At 55.4% G+C, this 19,426-nt stretch overlaps 1 protein-coding gene across 1 annotated transcript in view; it reads left to right on the top strand.

Annotated features, from left to right (window-relative positions):
• CUNH6orf222 (chromosome unknown C6orf222 homolog) overlaps nt 1-12,327 on the top strand; it is a 13,405-nt gene extending 1,078 nt beyond the window's left edge. The window contains exons 2-11 of the mRNA XM_023764783.1: nt 411-530; nt 2,225-2,307; nt 2,588-2,819; nt 3,715-3,846; nt 4,841-4,902; nt 5,211-5,451; nt 6,220-6,351; nt 7,185-7,249; nt 8,543-8,785; nt 11,082-12,327. Of these exons, the coding sequence (XP_023620551.1) occupies nt 411-530; nt 2,225-2,307; nt 2,588-2,819; nt 3,715-3,846; nt 4,841-4,902; nt 5,211-5,451; nt 6,220-6,351; nt 7,185-7,249; nt 8,543-8,785; nt 11,082-11,117 (1,346 nt within the window). The 3' untranslated portion in view covers nt 11,118-12,327. The remainder of the gene's footprint in view (nt 1-410; nt 531-2,224; nt 2,308-2,587; nt 2,820-3,714; nt 3,847-4,840; nt 4,903-5,210; nt 5,452-6,219; nt 6,352-7,184; nt 7,250-8,542; nt 8,786-11,081) is intronic.
• The last annotated feature ends 7,099 nt before the right edge of the window (nt 12,328-19,426 follow it).

Here is a 19,426-nt window from a genome sequence, read left to right as displayed (position 1 = left end):
CCTTCTCTGGAGCCTTTGACTCCTCATTTGTAAAATGAGGGAGCGAGTCCGAGGTGCCTTCCTTTTCTGACTCCGGCTCCTGGAGTTGAGTGTCCCCGGGCACCTGGCGGGGAGGGCTCTGCCCAAAGTCCCCATGTTTCGTGGGGAGAAGAGACGCAGGGAGGCCCAGGATGCGTTGGGGGCGGGGGAAGGAGGTCTGGGTGGAGGCGGCCTCTTTTCTAATGGAAGCCTCGTTGGGTTCCTGGTTCTCTGGTTAGGCCCAGAGCCGGCTGCAGCAGCGCCCTCCTGCGGCGAATGCTGAGCTGTTTCCTGTGTCCATTAACCAAGTCAGGAGAATGTCACTGACATGCCGTCCCGTCCCCCGCCCCACCCCACACACACTCCCTCACTTGCGTCTGCCTTCATTCCAGGCGGGGCGGATCCTGATCCCCACCAGTCCGCGCTCATCGAAGGCCGGGGTGCTGGGGCCTCGGAGCCTTCTTCCCAAGCCACGGGCCCCCGGCCGGAGGAGGAGCCCCAGAAGCTTGACCGTGAGTGAGAATCTACTGTCCTCTGGCCGCAGCTGGGGGCTGTCCGGGGGAATGGGGGCGGGATGGGGGGACAGCTTAGGCCTTGGTCGCTCTCTGGCGAGCACTGACCTGCCCCCTGGGGCTCCTGGCCACACTTACTTTAGGGTTCCACGAAGGGAGTCACAGGAATCATGTGCTAATGAGCACGGGACTCTTTGTTATTCTCTTTAAACTTATAAAAGGAATTTAGAAGAGAGGAAGATAGAATTTATGTACATATTTAAATATATCAAAGAGTGGACAGAACAGTTCTATGCACACTCACATGCTCACAGTTGTTAACGGTTGGCCATATTTGCTTTGTGAGTGTGTGTGTGTGTGTGTGTGTGTGTGTGTACTTTCGTTGCTGAACCATTTTAAGTAAAATAATGCTTCATCCTTAAATACCCAAGAAATAAGGACAGTCTCATACACAACCACACCCCTGGCATTGGCCCTAATAAAATCAATGCTGCTCCATTAATCTACTTCCCTGTACAGAATGGGCATATTTTTAAAGCTATGAAACAGGAGCTCTCTGCCCATCAAAGAATAAGTAAAAGGCATTCAGCTGCTCATTGTGCCAGATGTTTATTTTACATGCTAACTGTTTCTCACCTGAGAGGGAATCAGCAGGTAGACAGAGTGCAGGAGTAAAAGCCAAGCAGGGTTTCTAACAGAGCGAAGTGGGGTGGGGGTGGCGGGGGCGGAGAAAGAGTCTGCGGACGTCCTGGGACCAGCTGGCAGCTAGCAGAGGCCACTGTGGGCTCGCTGTCCTTGCAGAGTGGCCGGGGCAGCAAAGAAGACCCTGATGTTGCTCGTGGCTTCTCTGCAAAGACTGGGTAGTGTGGTTAAGCATCAACTCGGCCGGCTGTCTGTCTTGTGGGCTGGAGTCCCTCCGTCCTCCAACCCCACCCGAGGCCAGGCCGGCACCCTTTCAGCCGTTCCTCCGACGGCATTTTGCAGGTTGGAAGGTCAGCGTTAGCCTTGAAAAGTATTTCCAAGCGCAGCCCGTCATTTGATGGCCTAACAGCCTTTGGAGGGAAGCAGAGCAGGGATTACGATCCACATTTCACAGGGAAAGAGAGGAAGGCCCAGAGAGATTAGGAAATGCACCCAAGGTCACACAGCTTGCTCAACCCAAGGCAGATATTCTCAGATCTGTGCGTTCTGAGGAAACAGCAGGGCACCAGGTGAACGTCTGAAGGACTGACCTGAGATGTCTTCCATGAAATCTCATGCCTTGGCCCAGTGCCCTTCCCCCGTGGACCTCCCAGCCTCTCAGAAGGAGCAGCCCTGGGATGTGGTGCTTCCCGCCCCGTCTGAGGCCTCAGGAGATGCTCTAGGGCACCCCGTTCAACACAGGAGGCCCATGCTGGTCTCAGAGTCCAGCACAGTCATTAGGAAGCGCGCTCTGTGCATCTAGAACAGCGGTTCTCAACCTGTGGGTCGTGACCCCTTTGGCGGTCGAACGACCCTTTCACAGGGGTCGCCTAAGACCATCCTGCATATCAGATATTTACATGACGATTCATAACAGTAGCAACATTACAGTTATGAAGTAGCAACGAAAATAATTTTATGGTTGGGTCACAACATGAGGAACTGCATTTAAAGGGCCAGAAGGTTGAGAACCACTGATCTAGAAAGATTCACTGGAATCCACTCTCTTCCAGAGGATACTATCATCCAGATGATAGTGCAGCTGCTCCAAGCCGTGGGAGACGAGTGGGATGAAGAGGTGAGGAGCCAAGGAGAGGTGGGGGTCCCCGGGGGCTTGATGCTTCCTCCCCCTCCTCCTCATCCTCCCACTCTCCCTCTCCCTCACTCTCTCCTCCCCCTTCTCCCCCTTCTACCTGCCCTACCTGCCCTCCAGGCCTCCCAGCCCCCCTGCTCTGGACTCTGTCACCCCCTTGCCTGGGGACACCCCCTAGCACTTGGCTGCGATTGAGTTGCTTCTCAGGGAGCTCTCCTCTCTCCTCAAGGTCAGGAACCTGGCCCAGTTTTTCCCAGGCCCCCTACAACTTCAAGGCTCTCAGCGAGAAGTGGCCCCACAAAACCCAGCCCCAGCCCCAGCCGTCGTCAGGAAGAAATCCCAGGAGAGAAAGCCCAGCCTCAGGAGAACCTCCTCTCATAAGAAGCAGGGCTCCGAGGAGCCCAGGAGAGCGGGGGCTGCGGATGCTCCCAGCCCGGAGTCCCGGCCGTCCAAGAGGCCCAGCTTCCTGTACATGTGCGTCGGGGGCCACCGGGCCTCCATCTCCAGCAGCGTTGGTGAGCAGGCTCACGGTTACCATAGCAACACTGCGGCTGCCTCCAGCTCTGGACGCTTCCTCTGGGCTGGAGCTGGCCCTGAAGAGCAGCCAGCCCCGTTGACCTTTGCTCTTCCCTGAGCAACATGGGGAGGGCCGTGGGGAGGGGAGGGGTGCCAGCGGGCCTCCTCCACACACCAGACCTCCCCGCCGAAGCCCCCACTGGGAATTGTATTCAGGGACCCCCATCGTCCTCAGCTCTGCACCCCAGCCTCCACACCCTGGCAGCGGGGAGCTGTGCAGGACGGAGGAGACTGGGAGGCGGGAGACCTGGGTTCTGAGCTGTACTTCCTATGTCGTTCTCCATCTCCGTGCCTCGCTCTCCTCGCCTGTAAACCAGGACACCTGCCCACTGTGGATCTAGATCAATGAGCCCTCGGCCGTTTTCTTACCTCCATTTTACAGATGAGGGAACTGATCGTTAGGGGGCAAAACAGTGATCAAGGTCATGGCCCATCAATGATGGAGCCAGAGGGAGAAGGATCTCCTGGGTGTCAGCGGGAGCAGCCTATTTAAAAGGAGGGGCAATGCTTTGAACCAGAGAGTGGGTTTTCCTGCAGGGGATTCTGGCCCGAAGTGCTGACTCATTTTACGCACTTACTCTCCAACTAGAGGATCAAGCCAGGCTGGTGGAGGGGTGAGGTCGCTAGGGGAGGGAGGCGAGGGAGTAAGCCCAGGAAGCCAGGTGTTCAAGTGCAAGGCCCTGCCCAGCAGCTCACCTCCACCCGGCTCACTCCCCCGGCTCACTCCACGGTGATCTGGCCACAGAGCGAACGGTGAAGGCTCTGTAGCATCTGTGCAGTAGTTAACAGCCTCGAACTAACAAAACACACTCACCATTTCATTTTGCTTCTCAGACTTGGAAGAACCTGAAGTCCAAGAGGCCTCGTCTACAGATTGTGGGGGTCCAAGTCCCTTCGAACTCTCCATCCACTCAGGAAGCCCGGAGCCCGGAGAGGACTTGCAGCCGGACAAAGCCTCGGAGTGCAGTCAGTACCCCTCGCCTCCCTGCCCCCGCCCCCCCGGGTCCCTTCAGAACGTCTGGCCTGACCCTGCCACTTGCAGAAGGGAAACAACCAGAGAGGCAGAGACTGGTCCTGACCTCTGAGTGCGGCAGGCGCCCAGCCACACCACGGTCACCCCCTGTCTGAGCCTCTGCTGCGAAACGCCCTCCTTGGGGGGCGGCCATAGGCGCTTCGAGGGAGGCATTGGCTCAGGGCACGGGCTGGGTAGACGGTGTGATTTAGGGCCTGGGTTTGAATTTGGGCTCTGACCTCTTGCAGCCGCATCAACTTGGACACGTTGCTTCTTCTCTGGCCCCAGTTTCCTCATCAGTATAAATGGGGATAATAATAGTACCGACCGCATAGAGCTGTTGGACGCACTAAAGGAGGGGATGCCCATGCAGCATTGAGAGCAGTGCCCCTTCGCAGCTGATAAACGTTAGCTGTCATTGGTTGTTATCACTATTGTTGAGGCTGTTCAGAGCCGCAGGAGAAGCAAAGAGGATGGGAAGGGGGAAGGGCCACAGGAGAGAAGCTCAGCAAATGGCAGCTGCCCTCACGATCATTACTGTTTCATGGCGGGGGGCGGGGGGGACTGGGGAGGGTGAGCTTAGAATCAGAATCCCTGTCAGTTCTGGGTGCTGAGGATACTCCTAAAGGCCTGCTCCTACCCCCTCTGCCTTGTTTGCTTTTCACAAAAATGTGCCTGGAAGGGGAATGGAGAGGGGCCCAGTGCCGTTTTCCTGTTTTCCTCTCACCTAATGGGGGGGCACCCATAGGTCCTCCCTGGGGAATGATCATGACTATGTCCCCTTGAAGCTGCCTCTGCCCTCGGCCCGCCTGAGGGATCTGTGAGTCCCGTGGGTCATGGACTGGGACAGCGAAAATGCAAGCTCCTTCGCACCTAGGAGACCAGAGAATCACCCACCCGGGCCTTAGGAAATGAAGACTGACCCACACTTTCTATGTCCTTTTTTAGAGGAATTTATCCAGAAGATCGTCGCCCTACTCCAAGATGCAGAGGAGCAGGAGGGGGAGAAGGTGAGGAGGACGTTCCCCGCCTAGACCCTGACCCTCACTATGGACCCAGGTCCCTGCCTGGCACCATCACTTCCCTGCCCTCCCCAGTCCTACATCCTGCCAGAGCCCTGCTCCGGCCCCTCCTCCCCCGTCGCCGCAGGCTCCCTCTCCACCCCTGAGCATCAGTGGCTCTTCCCTCTGGGCCACACCCCCCCTCTGGCCCGCATGGGTCTCTCTTCGTTCCAGGGGATGCTGGTCTCTTTCCCCAGCTCACTTGCAATTTCCTCAAAGTCCAGGGCCTGACTCGATCTCTCTCGTCTCACCTGCAGCAACTCCAAGTCCAGGAGCCAGAGGTGGCCTCGGAAAACCCGGCCCCACCCTACAGGAAGAAATCCCAAGAGAAGAAGTCGAGCTTCCGAAAAGCCTTTTCCCATAAGAAGCATGGCTCCAAGGAGCCTAAGAGAGCGGGGGCTGCAGGTGCCGCCAGCCCGGAGTCCCGGCGGCCCAGGCGGCCCACCTATCTGCCCCTGTGTGTGGGGGGCCATCGGCCCTCCATCTCCAGCAGCGTTGGTGAGTGGGCCTGCTGTTGTCATGGTAGCAGAGGCAGCCTCTGACCCCTGGCTTCCTCCAGGGCAGGGGCTGGCCAGCTGCATGGCCTCTGGTTCAGTCTTGACTTTTGCTCTCTGCTCTGAACAGAGCGGGGAGGTGCGGGAGGACCATGGGGAAGGAGAGGGGCGGGCTGCTGGCAGGACCCACCACTCCCCACACTCCCCGCATCCCACACACACACACTCCAGCATTTGAAAGCAACGGTGGTAGGAGAACAGTGCCTCTGTGCGTTAGGCAAGTGCTCCCGCTAATGGAGAAGCACAGGCCGAGGGCTGATGAAGGAGGGTAGGCCAGGGCTGTCTTTCGCTGCTCCCAGTGAGGACCGCTGGGCACAGTGATCCCCTGACCTCTGCAGTGATTCTCCATGCCACGCGCACACATAGTATCTCATTTAACCAGCTCACAACCTGCGAGGCCCGTCTTGTTACTCCCATTGGACAGATGGAGAAAGTGAGGTTCCCACAGGCTAAGGGACTGCAAGGTTACAGGGAAAGTTAGCTTACCCGGTGGGACCTGTTGGCAGGCCTGCTTGTTTTCCTCCCGGGCAGAGAGGAGGCCGAGGGATTTCGGGAGGGGGCAGGTAGAGTCCCGTGAACTCCTCTGACGTGGGCCCATGGAACAGGGGCCCCACTCCTGCAGGTGCCTGTGGACACTGCTGTCAGCCCCGGGCGCAGTGAGGCGCTGGAGACCTTGGTGCAAACACATTCACACCAGCTCCTTTTGCCCCAGATCCGGAGGGTCCTGAGTTCCGGGAGTCTTCGCCTGCAGAAGGGGGCCGAGTTGGATCCTCAGAATCACCCTCCCAGGCCAGAAGCCACGAGCCAGAAGGGAGACCCCTGCCGGACGGAGCGTGTGAATCTAGTTAGTACCACCTGCTCTCACCTGGGACGGTGCCCCGTGGACTTACCAGGCTGAGCCCGAGTAGGGAACTGGAAGGCAGCTGGCAAATGTCCAGGAGACTAGAAGGCAGGGCGGGGAGGGGAGCCTTTCAGCTGGGGCTGCCGGGGCAGAGTCGGAGACTGAGAGCCTTCTTCAGGCAGAGAACACCAGTCTATTCTAAGGGATGTAACTTCACCCCACCCCACCCCACCCCATACCATTGGTTTGCTTGAAGGGTTCATTAAATTCCTAGCTTGCTCCGGGTCCCATAAGGAGAGGTGTGCTGGCAAGCAGGCTGGGCGGGGGGCAGGGGTGGTGTCAAGCAGGGAAGCCCGATCTGCAGCCTTTGCAGATTTCTGTGGTACAAATATCGCCACTGTGGCCAATTTCAACTGCTGGCAGTTGATAACCAGGGCCCACAGCCTCCCCGACCATTTGCAATGAACCCTTGGTCTGAGCGGCCCCGCACACCGCTGCTGACAGCCTGGCCGGTGGGGACATTCCCGCTCCATCCGTAGCCGGGAAGTCCCCCTCCCCCTTTCTGGTCCCAGCTCCATTCCTGACCCTGCTGCTCTGAAGCCTGGGTGGGGACATCCAGGGCGCAGCTTTCGTATCTGTCAGGTGGCTGCGGGGGAAGCGTGGCCGCCCAAAGCCCCTTCTATTTCCGTAAAGCAGCCAGGCCCAGCTCTCAGGCCCAGCGCTAGCTCGGGAAGGACGCCCCTCTGCCCTTCACGACCAGCCTGTGCTGTGTGTTAGACACAGTCGTCTAAGCCACGTGTGACGGCACCACGTGCCCACTCTCCTTTATCTTCCAGGGGAGCTGGTCATCCAGCAGCTGGTGGCGCTCCTCCCAGGAGTGGATGGCCATTTGGGGGAGCAGGTAAGAGCACTCAGTCCCCCCGAGGCCTCAGCAACCCATGGCGGAGACCTCAGTTCAACCCCCATCTCTGTGTCGGGGTGACCTTGGGCGTGTCCCTTAGCCTCTCTGAGCCTCACTTTCCTCTTTTGCAAACTGGGGGATAAATACCTTCTTAGCAAAGTTTAGTGCATAGATAGAAAGTGCCACACAGGTAGCAGATGAGATACAGGTTAGTTTAAAAGAATATAAAGCTCGTGTGGCTCCCTGCCAGCCCGGCCACCCCATCCGAGTCCTCCCTGAAGCTCAGCTCAAGTCCCACCTCCCGGAGCCTCCTTCCGAGTCCGGATGGACTTGACTGGGGGAGGTCCTGGCACACTCTCAGCACCTATGTGACCTCCAGCTCGTTCAGGCTTTTAGATGTTCCTCCCTGGCTAGACAGCCTCTACGGGCGGTTCCCTGCCCTGGAAACCTCCGTCTCCTCAGAGAGACACACAGATCGCTCATGAAGGGTCACTGGTGGCAGCGCAGGTCGCAGATGAGTGAGTCGTGTGGCGGCCGCTGTAGGTACCTGACCTCACCGTGTAGCCCGGCCCAACTGCACCTGCATCCTTTGGCCGAGGACTGGCCCCAGAGCCACTTTACCACCCACATGGTAGGTTAGAATGAACACCCTCCACCTCCCAGGAGCTCAACCAATGGCTGATGGGAGCTGGTGGGTGCACACCCCAGCCCCTCGCTCCGGGGCTGGTTTCTTGAGTTCCCGAGGGGACTGTGTGGCTGCTCTCCCATCTGAGCTCCTCATTTCCCATCAGGGTTTCCCCGGGGTCATTTCCCCATAAGAGAGCTGCACCCCAGACCTGTCTCTGCTCGGCCTGGGGAGGGGGAGAGGGGCGGGACCCAATCTAAGACATTTAGGTAGTAAGAGGAGGCGTAGGGTGGGAACTAAAATTCATCAACATCTAGGCTGACACATTTTACATAAACCACCTCATCAACCCCTCGCCCGGATAATCAGGGCGGGGGCATCAGCCTCCCGTTTCTACAGACCGAGCCGAGTCTCCGAGAGCTCACAGCGTAGGGGCGGTTAAACCCCGCTGTCCTGTTCCAAACACCTGCCCCTCGCCCCCAGGTTGTCCTGCTGTTTGCAGTGGGACCTTGCAGAACAGATTCTGAGCGGCTGTGGGAGGAATGGAACCGGGAGCTTATCCCAGGGACAATGAGGCCCGGCCTGGCTGCATGGAGTTGAGGGAGAGGCCGTGGGTGGGAGGGTCCCCTGCCAGCAACACTGATGCCTGCCTTCATTTCTGCTTCCAGATCAGGCGACACCCCAGCCTTAAGAAGTTTTTCTACCAGCTCCCCGACGCCTCCCTCAGAAAGCTGGCGGCCACCCTGCGCAGACGGGGCGCCTGCTCCCCTGCGCCCTGCAGGGGCCTCCCGGAGAGGCCCTACCAGTTTGCCTTCGACTTGGCCAACAAGTACGCCGGCAGGAGTGGGCACACAGCCCTCAGCCTGATGGGCCTGCGCTACCCCCAGCTCCCACACACGGAGGCCCAGCAGGTGAGACACCGCGATGTGGCACAAGTGACGAAAAGGTTGACAAGGTCGGGGTCACGACGGGATCTACTCACTGTCCCCCCCCTCCCTGTCTAGTTCAGGACTTTTGGGGTCCAGCTGAAGTGCCACCTCCTTGCTGAGGCCTTCTGAGGCAGCTCTACACCACGGTGACCTTTTTCTTCCCCCAAACCCTCACGGGCTTTACTTGATAATTAACATCTTCTTCATTTGGCTCTGGTCTCAACTGTGTGTGTTTCCATACTTTTTGTTAAGGGAATTCATCTTTTAAAAAAAAAATATGTTTTTTAAATATACTTTTATTGATTTCAGAGAGGAAGCGAGAGGGAGAGAGAGATAGAAGCATCAATGATGAGAGAGAATCATTGATCGGCTGCCTCCTATTGGGGATCATGGCTGCAACCCGGGCAGGTGACCTTGACTGGAATCAAACCCGGGACCCAGGCCACTGAGCCAAACCGGCTAAGGCTTTAAATATGTTTTTATTGACTTTAGAGAGAGAGGAAGGGAGAGAGAGATAGAAACATCGATGAGAGAGAAACATCCATGATCAGCTGCCTCCTGCACACCCTCTACTGGAGATCAAGCCCGCAGCCCGGACACGTGCCCTGCCTGGGACTCAAACGGCGACTTGTTGTATGGGACAACACTCAACCAGCTGAGCCACACCGGCCGGGCCACTTTCATGCTTTTTGATATCAGCATGGGATATGGGACTGGCTGCTGTCTTAGCTTACCCTCTTATTGTTCCGTGGGTTCTGCTGCGTGGCTTCCCAATCTGAGACTGCCATAAAACTGAAACAACGAAGCAGAGTGAGGTTGCATATCAAACGAGGGCTGGAGGAGTGAGCACCCGGGGGCGCTCCTTCACAGGCCTGGGTCCTTGGTTAAGACCCTCCCCTGCCCCACGCTCACTCTTCTGATTGCCTCATGCTTCCCCCTCCCCCAAGACTCTGAGATTCCCATTTAGAAATAACACGCACCACTGATTTTTTTAAAAATCTGAGTTTTCACATGTACTCTGGAAGACTCGGATAAACAGTTTCCCCCACTCCTTTCAAATCCACTTAAAATAACCTGCTTACAAACACTGGGCCCTGATCTGAAGCTACTGAATGAGGGTGTGACTTTAGAGCAGTGGTTCTCAACCTTCCTCATGCTGCGACCCTTTAATACAGTTCCTCATGTTGTGGTGACCCCCGACCATAAAATTATTTTCGTTGCTGCTTCATAACTGTAATTTTGCTACTGTTATGAATCATAATGTAAATATCTGATATGCAGGATGTATTTTCATTGTTACAAATTGAACATAATTAAAGCATAGTGATTAATCACAAAACAATATGTAATTATATGTGTTTTCCGATGGTCTTAGGTGACCCCTGTGAAAGGGTCGTTTGACCCCCAAAGGGGTTGAACCCACAGGTTGAGAACCTCTGCTTTAAAGGAAAGAAATGTTCTGTTTGTTGGTGTTGGACACACAGAACCAGAACTTCTACATCCTAATGGCCCCCCCGGGAAACGGGAGCGTCATTGCAATGTCGTTACCATCACTCAAACACTCTGTCTTCCTCTCCTGGAATGAATTACCCTTGGAAGCCATGTGCTCAGTCTTACAAGCTACACATATTTGCTGCTTGTTATTCAAATGCTCTGCCCAACAGTGGCTTGTTCTCCCGGTGAGAACTCCTTGTGACCTCACACCTCTCCTTTCTCAGCCTTACCGTCTTCTCCCGAGAATGGGGATATTACAGGTCATTTGCCCTCTAAGATGGGCTAGGTAATAGTTTATAGAGCGATCTGAGTTCTTTGTGGAAGATATTGGAAACATCAGTTCTGACATCCTCAGTAGCCCTAATTCCTTCCTCTGGTTTTATCATTCCTTCACTCATTCATTCATCCACTTACTCATTCAACCAGTAGATAGTGTGCAAGGTGCTGTGAGGGCCTGTGGGAGGTTCTGCTAGTGGAAAAGACAGACTGATCCCTGCTGACAGAGTTAAATATCAATTCCATGCCATATTACTGGTAACTGAGGTCAAGGAAGCAAGTTGGCTCTGGGAGACTTCCAGGAGGTGGCAGGCATTGATTTTCACTTTCGAGGCAGGAGAGGCTGTAGATGGGGAGAAGGGACCAGGAGAGCACTGTGGGCAGAAGGCACTGTGTGAGCAGAGACCCGGAGGGGGGGCTGGTGTGGTGTGGTGACGAGTGAAGGAGATGTCTATTGTTATCAGACGCCTTGGGCTCTGGCTAACACCTATGTTCCTTTTCTCCTCAGAACATCACAAGTCTTGACTTCCAGAGTCCAGATTAAAAGCTGTGCCTTGCACTCAAGTGCCCTTGAACTAGTCAAGCAATTGGTGGCTTTGCCAGGAGACCCCGAAGATGCTCCATGATTGTCCCAATCCGCTGCTTCCCAGACACGACTGCAGACAGAGGACAGCCTTCCGTGTCCTCACATCGCCGTGGGCGTGAGACTGAGAGTGCACGACGCATTCTCCCACAGAGCGACAGGCAGACACACCCTGTTGGGAGAAATAGCACTGGACTGGGAGTTAGGAGACGCCGGGCTTCAACTGCTGACCTGCTTCAAACTTGCTGCAAGACCCTGCATGTCCCTGTCCCCTCAGACCTTGGATTCTGGGTGGAGGGGACCCACTGTGTCCCTTCTGGTTCTGTGTTCCGAAATCTGTCTAAAGAGGGGTGGTGAGTGCTTTTCTGCTGCGGCTAAACATAGCCTCCCCACTGAGCTGGAGGCACTCGCCGAATGAATGAATGAATGAATGAACAGAAAGGTGGAGAACTCCTGAGATCCAGGCAGCTTGTCAGGCATCCCTGGAGGCCTTGCTCCTCAGCTGGAATTGTACAACCAGGGGTTCTGTCTCTACGCTGTGGGGTGGGGAGGAAGTGGGGGAGCCACCTCGACAAGCACTGGACCAAAGTCTGCATTCTGGGGACAGCCCTGGTGCCCACTTGTGCCCTTGAGTGTCTCCTGGTTTTCACTTTCATTTAAGAGTTACCAAGTCCTTAATCTTATTTTTTTTTACCGGCATGTATTTTATTGACCCACAGAGCTAAAAATATGGCTACTAACATATAGAACACCTGCTGACATTTTTTTCAGGTGCTGGTTTTAAATGAATCTTAGTTTCAAAAGTACATTGAACCTCTTGCCAGAACATCCACATGCATTTGAACAGGTGTGCCTCTATGTGCGACACATCATTTATTCAGTTGACAGGGCCCACAGGGACTTGTAGACGCCGCCCAGGAACTCTGCAGGCCAGAGAGGGAGGACCTACGCACTGGGGCTCGCTGTCTCAGACCTTGCAGCCCTGCGTCCTGTAATTCTATGGGCAGAGAAAGGAAGCCGGTGCCTTGCAGCCTCGTGTGGGCGTTTGCCGAGAGCGAGTGAGAAGTGAGTGTGAAGGTTCTGAAGATGGCATAGTGCCTTGTCCACTGTGTCATTGTCAGATAGTGTTATTATAGCCACAACGCGGTAGTTTTCAGGAAATGGGGAGGGTTCCAGCTGGCTCACCATGGGCTGCACGGCGCGCTGCTCAGGGGCACCTGGCGCAGGAAGTGCTAGTCACCCCTGGGCCTTGTGCATTTGTAGATTTCTGAGGACAATTTTCCAGCTCATGCAGGGTCTCGTTTGTGTCCAAAGGTGAAGGGTGGACCGTCAGGGGCTCTGCCGTCTACCCAACTGAACAGTTTCAACAGCTTGGCCCCAGGGAACCATTTCCATGTACCATCACCTACAGGCACGCCCGCAGGGCTAGGACCACAGCCTGACCCAGGGGAGGGGTGCTGACACCTGGATGGCAAACTCAGTCTTGTCAATGAGCACCATGGGGTGGGGCTGGGGTGGAGAAGCCCCGGGCAGAGAGGCCTTGGGTGTTCAGATGGGACTGACCTCAAACCTGAGGCAAAGTTTAGGAATCTCAACTAATCACATTCTGAAAGTCATTTAGTGTTATTGCTGCTAAGAAGGGGTGGGGGGTGGGGGGTGAGCGTTTATCTTAGGTGGTGTGTAGGAATACAGCGCCAAATGTGAAGGATGGGAACCAGTTTTAAATGGGGGTCAGGAACCTTCCGTCCGTGGTTTCTCATTCGGAATGGTGCTCTTTAAGCTGCATGCGTGTTTGGTATGAGCTCCCGATGCTGGCATCTGTCTCATTTTTGTACTGTGTTATTTGGACAAATAAAGAAACAATTTGCACTGAGGTCTCAGGTGGGTCATTCACAGTGGAGACAAGACGGGGGCCCACAGCCACATCCAGGCCGGTCATGTGCCTGCAAGGCTGCGGGTCGGCCTCCTCGTCCAGCCGGGGTCCCTGTCTGGACGCTTTCCTGGTGTCCCCTCCTTGGGTGCCACCTTGCTGAGGCAGTGACAAAGGTGCTCCGGGCTGGGCCTCGGGCGGGAGAGGCTGCCCACAGGCTGACGACCTTGGAGACAGACACTTGCCCTCCAGACCTGACATCCTGCACCTCTGCGGCTCTTAGGGTGACAGTTCCTTCTTACGTCCCGGAAAATGTGGGCCCGGCCTCATTCTCAATCATCTGTTTTATCCGTCCTTAAATCCTGGCGCCCAAACTCTGTCACTCAGAACCAGGATAGACTTGGCAGAAGCCAGTGCCTGGTTTGGGTCTGGAAACGTGGTCTCCATCGGAAGGCATCGCAGGCCTCCTTTCCCCGCTCAGATCACATGGGAGTTCTGCCGTGGCTCCTGGGGGAGGCGACCCTGTTGTGTGATGGCTTGTGTTCTTTTCAAACCACATTTCCGTTCCCGGAGCCCGGATGCTCATGGGGAGGGAGGAGAGGGCAGTACTAGTATCCTCACCTCCCAGATGAGGAAGCTAAGGCTCAGAGTGGGCGGTGCCTTGTTCAAGATCACAGAACCCCTGTAATAATGCCCCCCTTACTGTCTAATCCAGCGGTCCTCACGGACCTCACGGACCTTTAACCCATTAACTCCTATATCAAACCAGCATTTATCGAGCACTTACCCGGGCCAGGGCTGATGTAAAAGACACAATCCCGCCCTCGGGACGCTAACGGACCTCAGTGGCTATGGGACTTTTGTGCCGTTGGGAATACAGGGTGGGGGACACTGTACGATGGTGGGCCTCCCTCAATTCAGACCCCGGAGGTTTGCAAGTGCCCTGCAGTGCACGCGACCCTGCTGCTTTGAAGGCTTTTAAAGGTGGGCAAGTAACATCAGGACATAATTAAGCTAATTTCTCACCCTGAGCAGTCAGGAGGCTAAGCGGGTGAGTCAGAGACAACGGGGTCAGCAGAGAACTGGTGAGTTGGGGGTGTTAGCTGGTCACAGAGAGGGCCGCACCGCCGCTGTCATTCAGATTCGCTTGTTTGGGAAACCAGTGTGTTCTGGCCTTGGCCCCAGTGAGGCCTCCCAGTTTCAAAGCAGGTGACTGGCTTCAAAAAACAATCCATTCGTGTGTTTTTTGTTGTTTTTGTTTTTAAGAGCATAAAAAGGAGAAAGGAACTACTTAGGGTTACCAAATTTAGCAAGTAAAAATATGGTGGCCCTGTTAAATTTGAATTTCAGATATACAAAAAAAAGTAATTGCAATACTGGGGACATACAATACTGGGGACATACTTATACTAAATAAATACTCATTATTCACCTGAAATGCAAATTTAACAAAGCTTCCAGTATCTTATCTGGCAACCCTGAAACTAATGCAAGAACAATTCTTTTGATTACCTCAAATGGGGGAAAAGGAAATTAAGCAAAATGAAGGAAAATATATAAGGGGACTTACTGATACTTATAACTACAGCATGAGAGCAGCTGGGCTCTGAATCCGGGCTCTGAGCTAGACAGCAGGTACTACCCTGTGCAGTTCTTCCTTGCACACCAGGGGGCACTCACTCCTGAGCTGTGCAAACTGAGCCTCCCCCCCCCCCTCCCCCCCAAGGCTCAGGCCTCTGGGCATAGCCATCTGCACAAGGAGAGGCCTGCAGCGGAGGTCCGGGCTCTCAGAACCAGGCACTCCCTGGGCCACAGAACCAGGCAGGCAGGGGTCCAAGTACACCCGAGACTTGACTCTGCTCAGGCCTCTCCCAGGCACATCCGGGTCTTCCGGGCAGAAGCTTCTGAGGGGCTTGTCCCGTTACGCGCAGGCTCCACCAGGGCCTCCTTCCATACGGCCCCCTCCCTCCGCGGCTAAATCTGCTCCGTCCTCCTGGTGCCCAGCCCGGTTCAGGGCCGCCTCCCACCCAGCCCCTGGGTTTGGGGTTCGAGGGCTTGTTAGGCAAATGCACCTGAGGCCTTGGACAGCCTGGGCTCCCTCACTGGGCCGGTCGGGCTGGAGGTCACGACCACCCTGGGGCTGGAGGGGCTCCTTTTTCGGGACAGGCTGGGGAAACTGAGGCTGGAGGTGTCTTTCTTGTGGAACATTTCACTTCGGTGTGAACAGCGGAGTCTGCCCTCATTCGGGCTGGGGGCGGGGAGGGACGTCTGGCCCCATTTCCTCTACAGCCACACAGACTCAGGGAGGCCAGAGCCGCCAGCCCCACTCGCTGCCCCCCAGTCCTCGGAGCCGGAGCCGGGGAGGCTGCTGCCGCCCCAGCTCCATCAGGGGCTCCAGAGGCGGCCGAGGCGGTGGCCAGTCCACGTGGAGCCTTTAGTGAATGGAAAACAAAACTCAAGAACTTGGTCTCTTGACCCCACAGGAAATGGGAGAGTGTCTGTGGCTCAGCCCTGCCGGACCCTCCAGAGTTTTGCCCCGTGGACTAGATCCCGCAGCTGGGACCCATCTGGCCCACGCTGGGGCTGGGGGGGCGGGGGAGGGAGGAGCAAGACCCCGGGCCCGCCAGCAGGAGGGCTGCGCTGCATGCTCCCCAATTCCCGTCCTTGTCCGCCCGTCTGTCCAGAGCAGGGGAGGAAGCTGAGAGGATGTGAAGACAGGAAGGTGCTCGCAACAGGCTTGATAGTGGGTGTCACCCTGGTCCCCCAAAGGCCAAGGGCGAGGGGACAGCGTCTGAGGACAGTGGGGAGAAGGCTCGGCTGGGTTCGTCAGGTTCTCTCCCGTTCCAGCTCAAGTTCTCGCTCTCGGCTCACAGCTTCCTGGAGAAAGGACACAGACTCATCATTGCTAAGTCCCCCGCCTCGGACTTCCCTCCCCGACTCCCAGGGAGAACATTCTCACAGCTGCGTATCCTGGGGCGTCCTGGGCACGTGCCAGGCCCCACCATGGCCGCCTGACGCGTCCAAATCGGAACTCTCCATTTACACCAAAAGCCAGTTAGAAGTTCACTTCGTTACTAAGAGTGTTTGAAACATTATGGGTTTACAAAAGTCCGTTAATATGTGGGTTTTCGGGAAGGGGAAGAGTTGGAGGCCCCGCACCCTGGCTAAGGATACACTGCCAACACAGGTGTAGGCACCGCGCGAGCCTTATGGCACATGTTATTGTACGGCTTCCCATGCTATTTACACAGCTCTGTCGCTCTGTGCGTCACTCATACAGATTTCTGCAGTTAGCAGGCAATTGTTCTAACAAAAGCAGTGCATATGACAACCTTCCACAGCTGGCAGTCTAGTTCTCAGGGAAGGGGTGCTGTTTTCTTAGTGCACAGGCAGTGCATGGGCTAGTGTTGGCCTTGACTGTGACCAGGAAAGGGGGGGAGGGGTAGAAAGGAAACTGGGTTGAGGGTGCTCAGGGGTCACCACAGCATCCCGGGACAGGGCAGCCGTGTCTGGCCTCCAGGGACACCCTGGGGAGTTCCACACCTCGGGGCTGCTGCATTCCTGGGTCCCGCTGGGGTGAGGCCTGTAGGTGACCCACACAGTCTTGGAAGAGGAGAGCGCAGAGAAGTCAAGTGGGCAGGGAGCAGACCTGGGAGTGAGGAGAAAGGAGACAAAAATGGGGGGATGGGAAGACCTGAGTTCCAAACGCTCCTCTACCTGCTGTGTGACCCTGGGCAAGTCACTTGCCCTCTCTGGGACACTGCAGGAAGGGACCTGCTGAGCCCCTTGGAGAAATGCTGGATGTGAATGTGCATATTCCTGGATACTTTCCAGTCTGACTGTGTTATTCTAGTGTTTAAACCCTGTGATGACTCCCCAGCACCACAGGCAAAGCCCAGCCTCCTTAGCACGGCACCCTGCCCCGCCATGTCTCCTGTGCACCTCCGAGTGCACCTCCAGGCCTCTCCCTGCCCAAACGGAGAAACAGGACTAGACCCTGCGACTTCCGACTCTGACTCCAGCTCCGGTGGCTGCCATGGGTGGCCAACACCTGGTGACAGACCCCTGGATTCGGATCCTGCCTCTGCCACCATCCAACTGTGTGACTTTGAGGATGTTCCTTAACCTCTCGGCGCCTCAGTGCTTAGAACCTAATAACTGCTATAGAAATTTTAGCTGTTATTACTACATTCACATTCGAACAGGTGGAAATTCCATAATAACTCAAAGGAGAGGCTCTCCAGTGTGGAAATTGGGGGAATCTGACAGACTTGGTAGCAATTAGGGAAATCTGAGTAGCAAGTAGCAAGATGGACCTCTTCCCGTTCCACCTGCAGCTGCAGCAGTCCTCATTTATCTCTTGCACTGAGCCAGTACACAGCGAGTGAGATGACGACAAGGCGAGCAGAGGAAACTATGCTGACACATATATCTGGCCATGCTCAGAGAAGGACCGTTCTGGCAAAAACTGCTGGTCCTGGGACGAAAGGGCCAGGGAGCAGGCTTGACCCCAGCCTGTGGCCCAAGTAGAGCTAGTCCATCCAACCCATAGGCCCAGAAAGAGAAAAACAAATGTTTGCTTTGTAATGCATTGAGGTCTGGGGTGGGTTGTTTGTTATGCAGCATTATCATAGCAGCAATAACTGACTAATACAACTGCATCATAGTATGTATGGAACACCCACACTGTGGCTTTCATTGTAGCCTCTCTCGTTTTGGGGGGGAAGAATATCAGCTGGGGACCAGGAGTTTACACAGGACTAGCCGTTGGATGAGACAGTGTCCCTGTGATTGTAGTTTGGGAGACAATGAGCAGATCACACCTTCTTCTCTATGCCTAGCATTTTTGAGCTTCTCTTTTCTGCACCCTACCCTGGTGTTTGAAGCTCAGAGCAGTGGAGTTACTTAAGCTCAATTGGTGAGTTGCCTCCAGGCAGTTTCATAACCTGTTCTGGAAAGGAGCATTGCGGACAGAACAGCACGTGTGACCACCGACCAGAGTCTCCCACAGCTTATGAATGTTGTTTTGTCTGTCTGACCCCAGCCCGCTTCTTCATAAAGCACCTGGATTCCTAGGAGTTTGTCCCCAAGCAACTCTGGCTGAACTGCAGAGTTCCCACTGCTCTGACGTGTGGGGAGAGGCCTGACCCGGAATCAAGGGCCTGAGTCGGGGCTGGCTCCCAGATAGCACTCCCACGCCCCCTGCAGACCTGCCCACATGCTCCTGACCTGAGCTTCTAGGGACAGAGATGTAGACACTCAAGGTCAGGGAAGTCTTGGAGTTGGACACCAAGGAACAGAGTGAGAATAATCCCAGGCTGCACTGACCCAGTGGCCACCAGTGGCCGCCAACTGCTTGCTGGGTCCTGAAGCCTCCCTGCCCATCCCAAAGGTGCCTGGGGGTCTGGCCTGGTTCCAGTGACAGTTCTGAGAACCTCCCCCCCACCATACTGCTTCCCACCACCCACCAGGTACCTACCCGCCCCAATCCCTCTGCCTACCCAGGGACCCCTCCCGGGACAGGAGCAACCTGGAAGGATGTCCCTTAGAATGATTTTGGGATTTTTCTTCTGAGCAATAAACGCTTGAAGAAAATTAAATAGCAGCGCAGGTCTGTTCCTTCAGAGAATACTTTGATAATCCAGCAAAGTAATTACAGGTGATACCAGCTTGGTTTGTGTTTGAGGCTGGTGTTCTGGGTTTGCCAGTGTGTATGTATGGCTCCATGTGCCTAAAAGAGAAGCTTGGAAAAAATAATAATAATAATAAATGAAGGCTTGGTTTCTATGGGGCTCATAGTTCGTCAGATCGGTAGGTTTTATTCTTGTCTTTGGCCTGAAGTTCAAAGTTCAAGAGAAACTCTTGGAAGTTGGGATTGAGTTTAATTCACCTTTGATTTCCCCGGAGCCCAGAAGAGTGCTGGGCGCTTACTGGGTGCTCCGTCAATGTCGATCAGTGAAATCAATGACAATATAACATAGTAAAAAAGCTATAGGAAGCCGGCCTACGCTGGCGAGGGTTTTTAGCTGTAGGGTGGGAACAGTCAAGAGCTCTACGTGTTGAGGGTCACGTGGGCCCCGACCTGTCTAGTTTGTTTTCTAGTGCAGTTCTACCCAGGAGCTGAGAGGTACTGGCCCGCCTCCGGGAGTTATATAACCTTGGCGTCTGCTAGTTGTTGGCTGCTGCTGCACATCTTGCTCCCTGCGAAGCACCGTACATAGTTGACGTCACTAAACGCTCACTGAGTGAGACCGTGGCTGATCGCGGATCTCATGTCGGGTGCGTCCTCTTCCAAAGCCCAGCTCCTAGCCCCACTCCTGACCCCTCTCAGCCCTGTAATCTTCCTGCAGCCCATGCCCACGCCGCTCCTGCCCGTGGGATGTAAGAACGTTAGCCATGC

The sequence above is a fragment of the Myotis lucifugus genome, unplaced genomic scaffold (genome assembly GCF_000147115.1).
Source record: "Myotis lucifugus unplaced genomic scaffold, Myoluc2.0 scaffold_347, whole genome shotgun sequence".
Classification (NCBI taxonomy): Eukaryota; Metazoa; Chordata; class Mammalia; order Chiroptera; family Vespertilionidae; genus Myotis; species Myotis lucifugus.
Note: the sequence above shows the minus strand (reverse complement) of the source record. Positions and strands in the feature narration are given on the sequence as shown.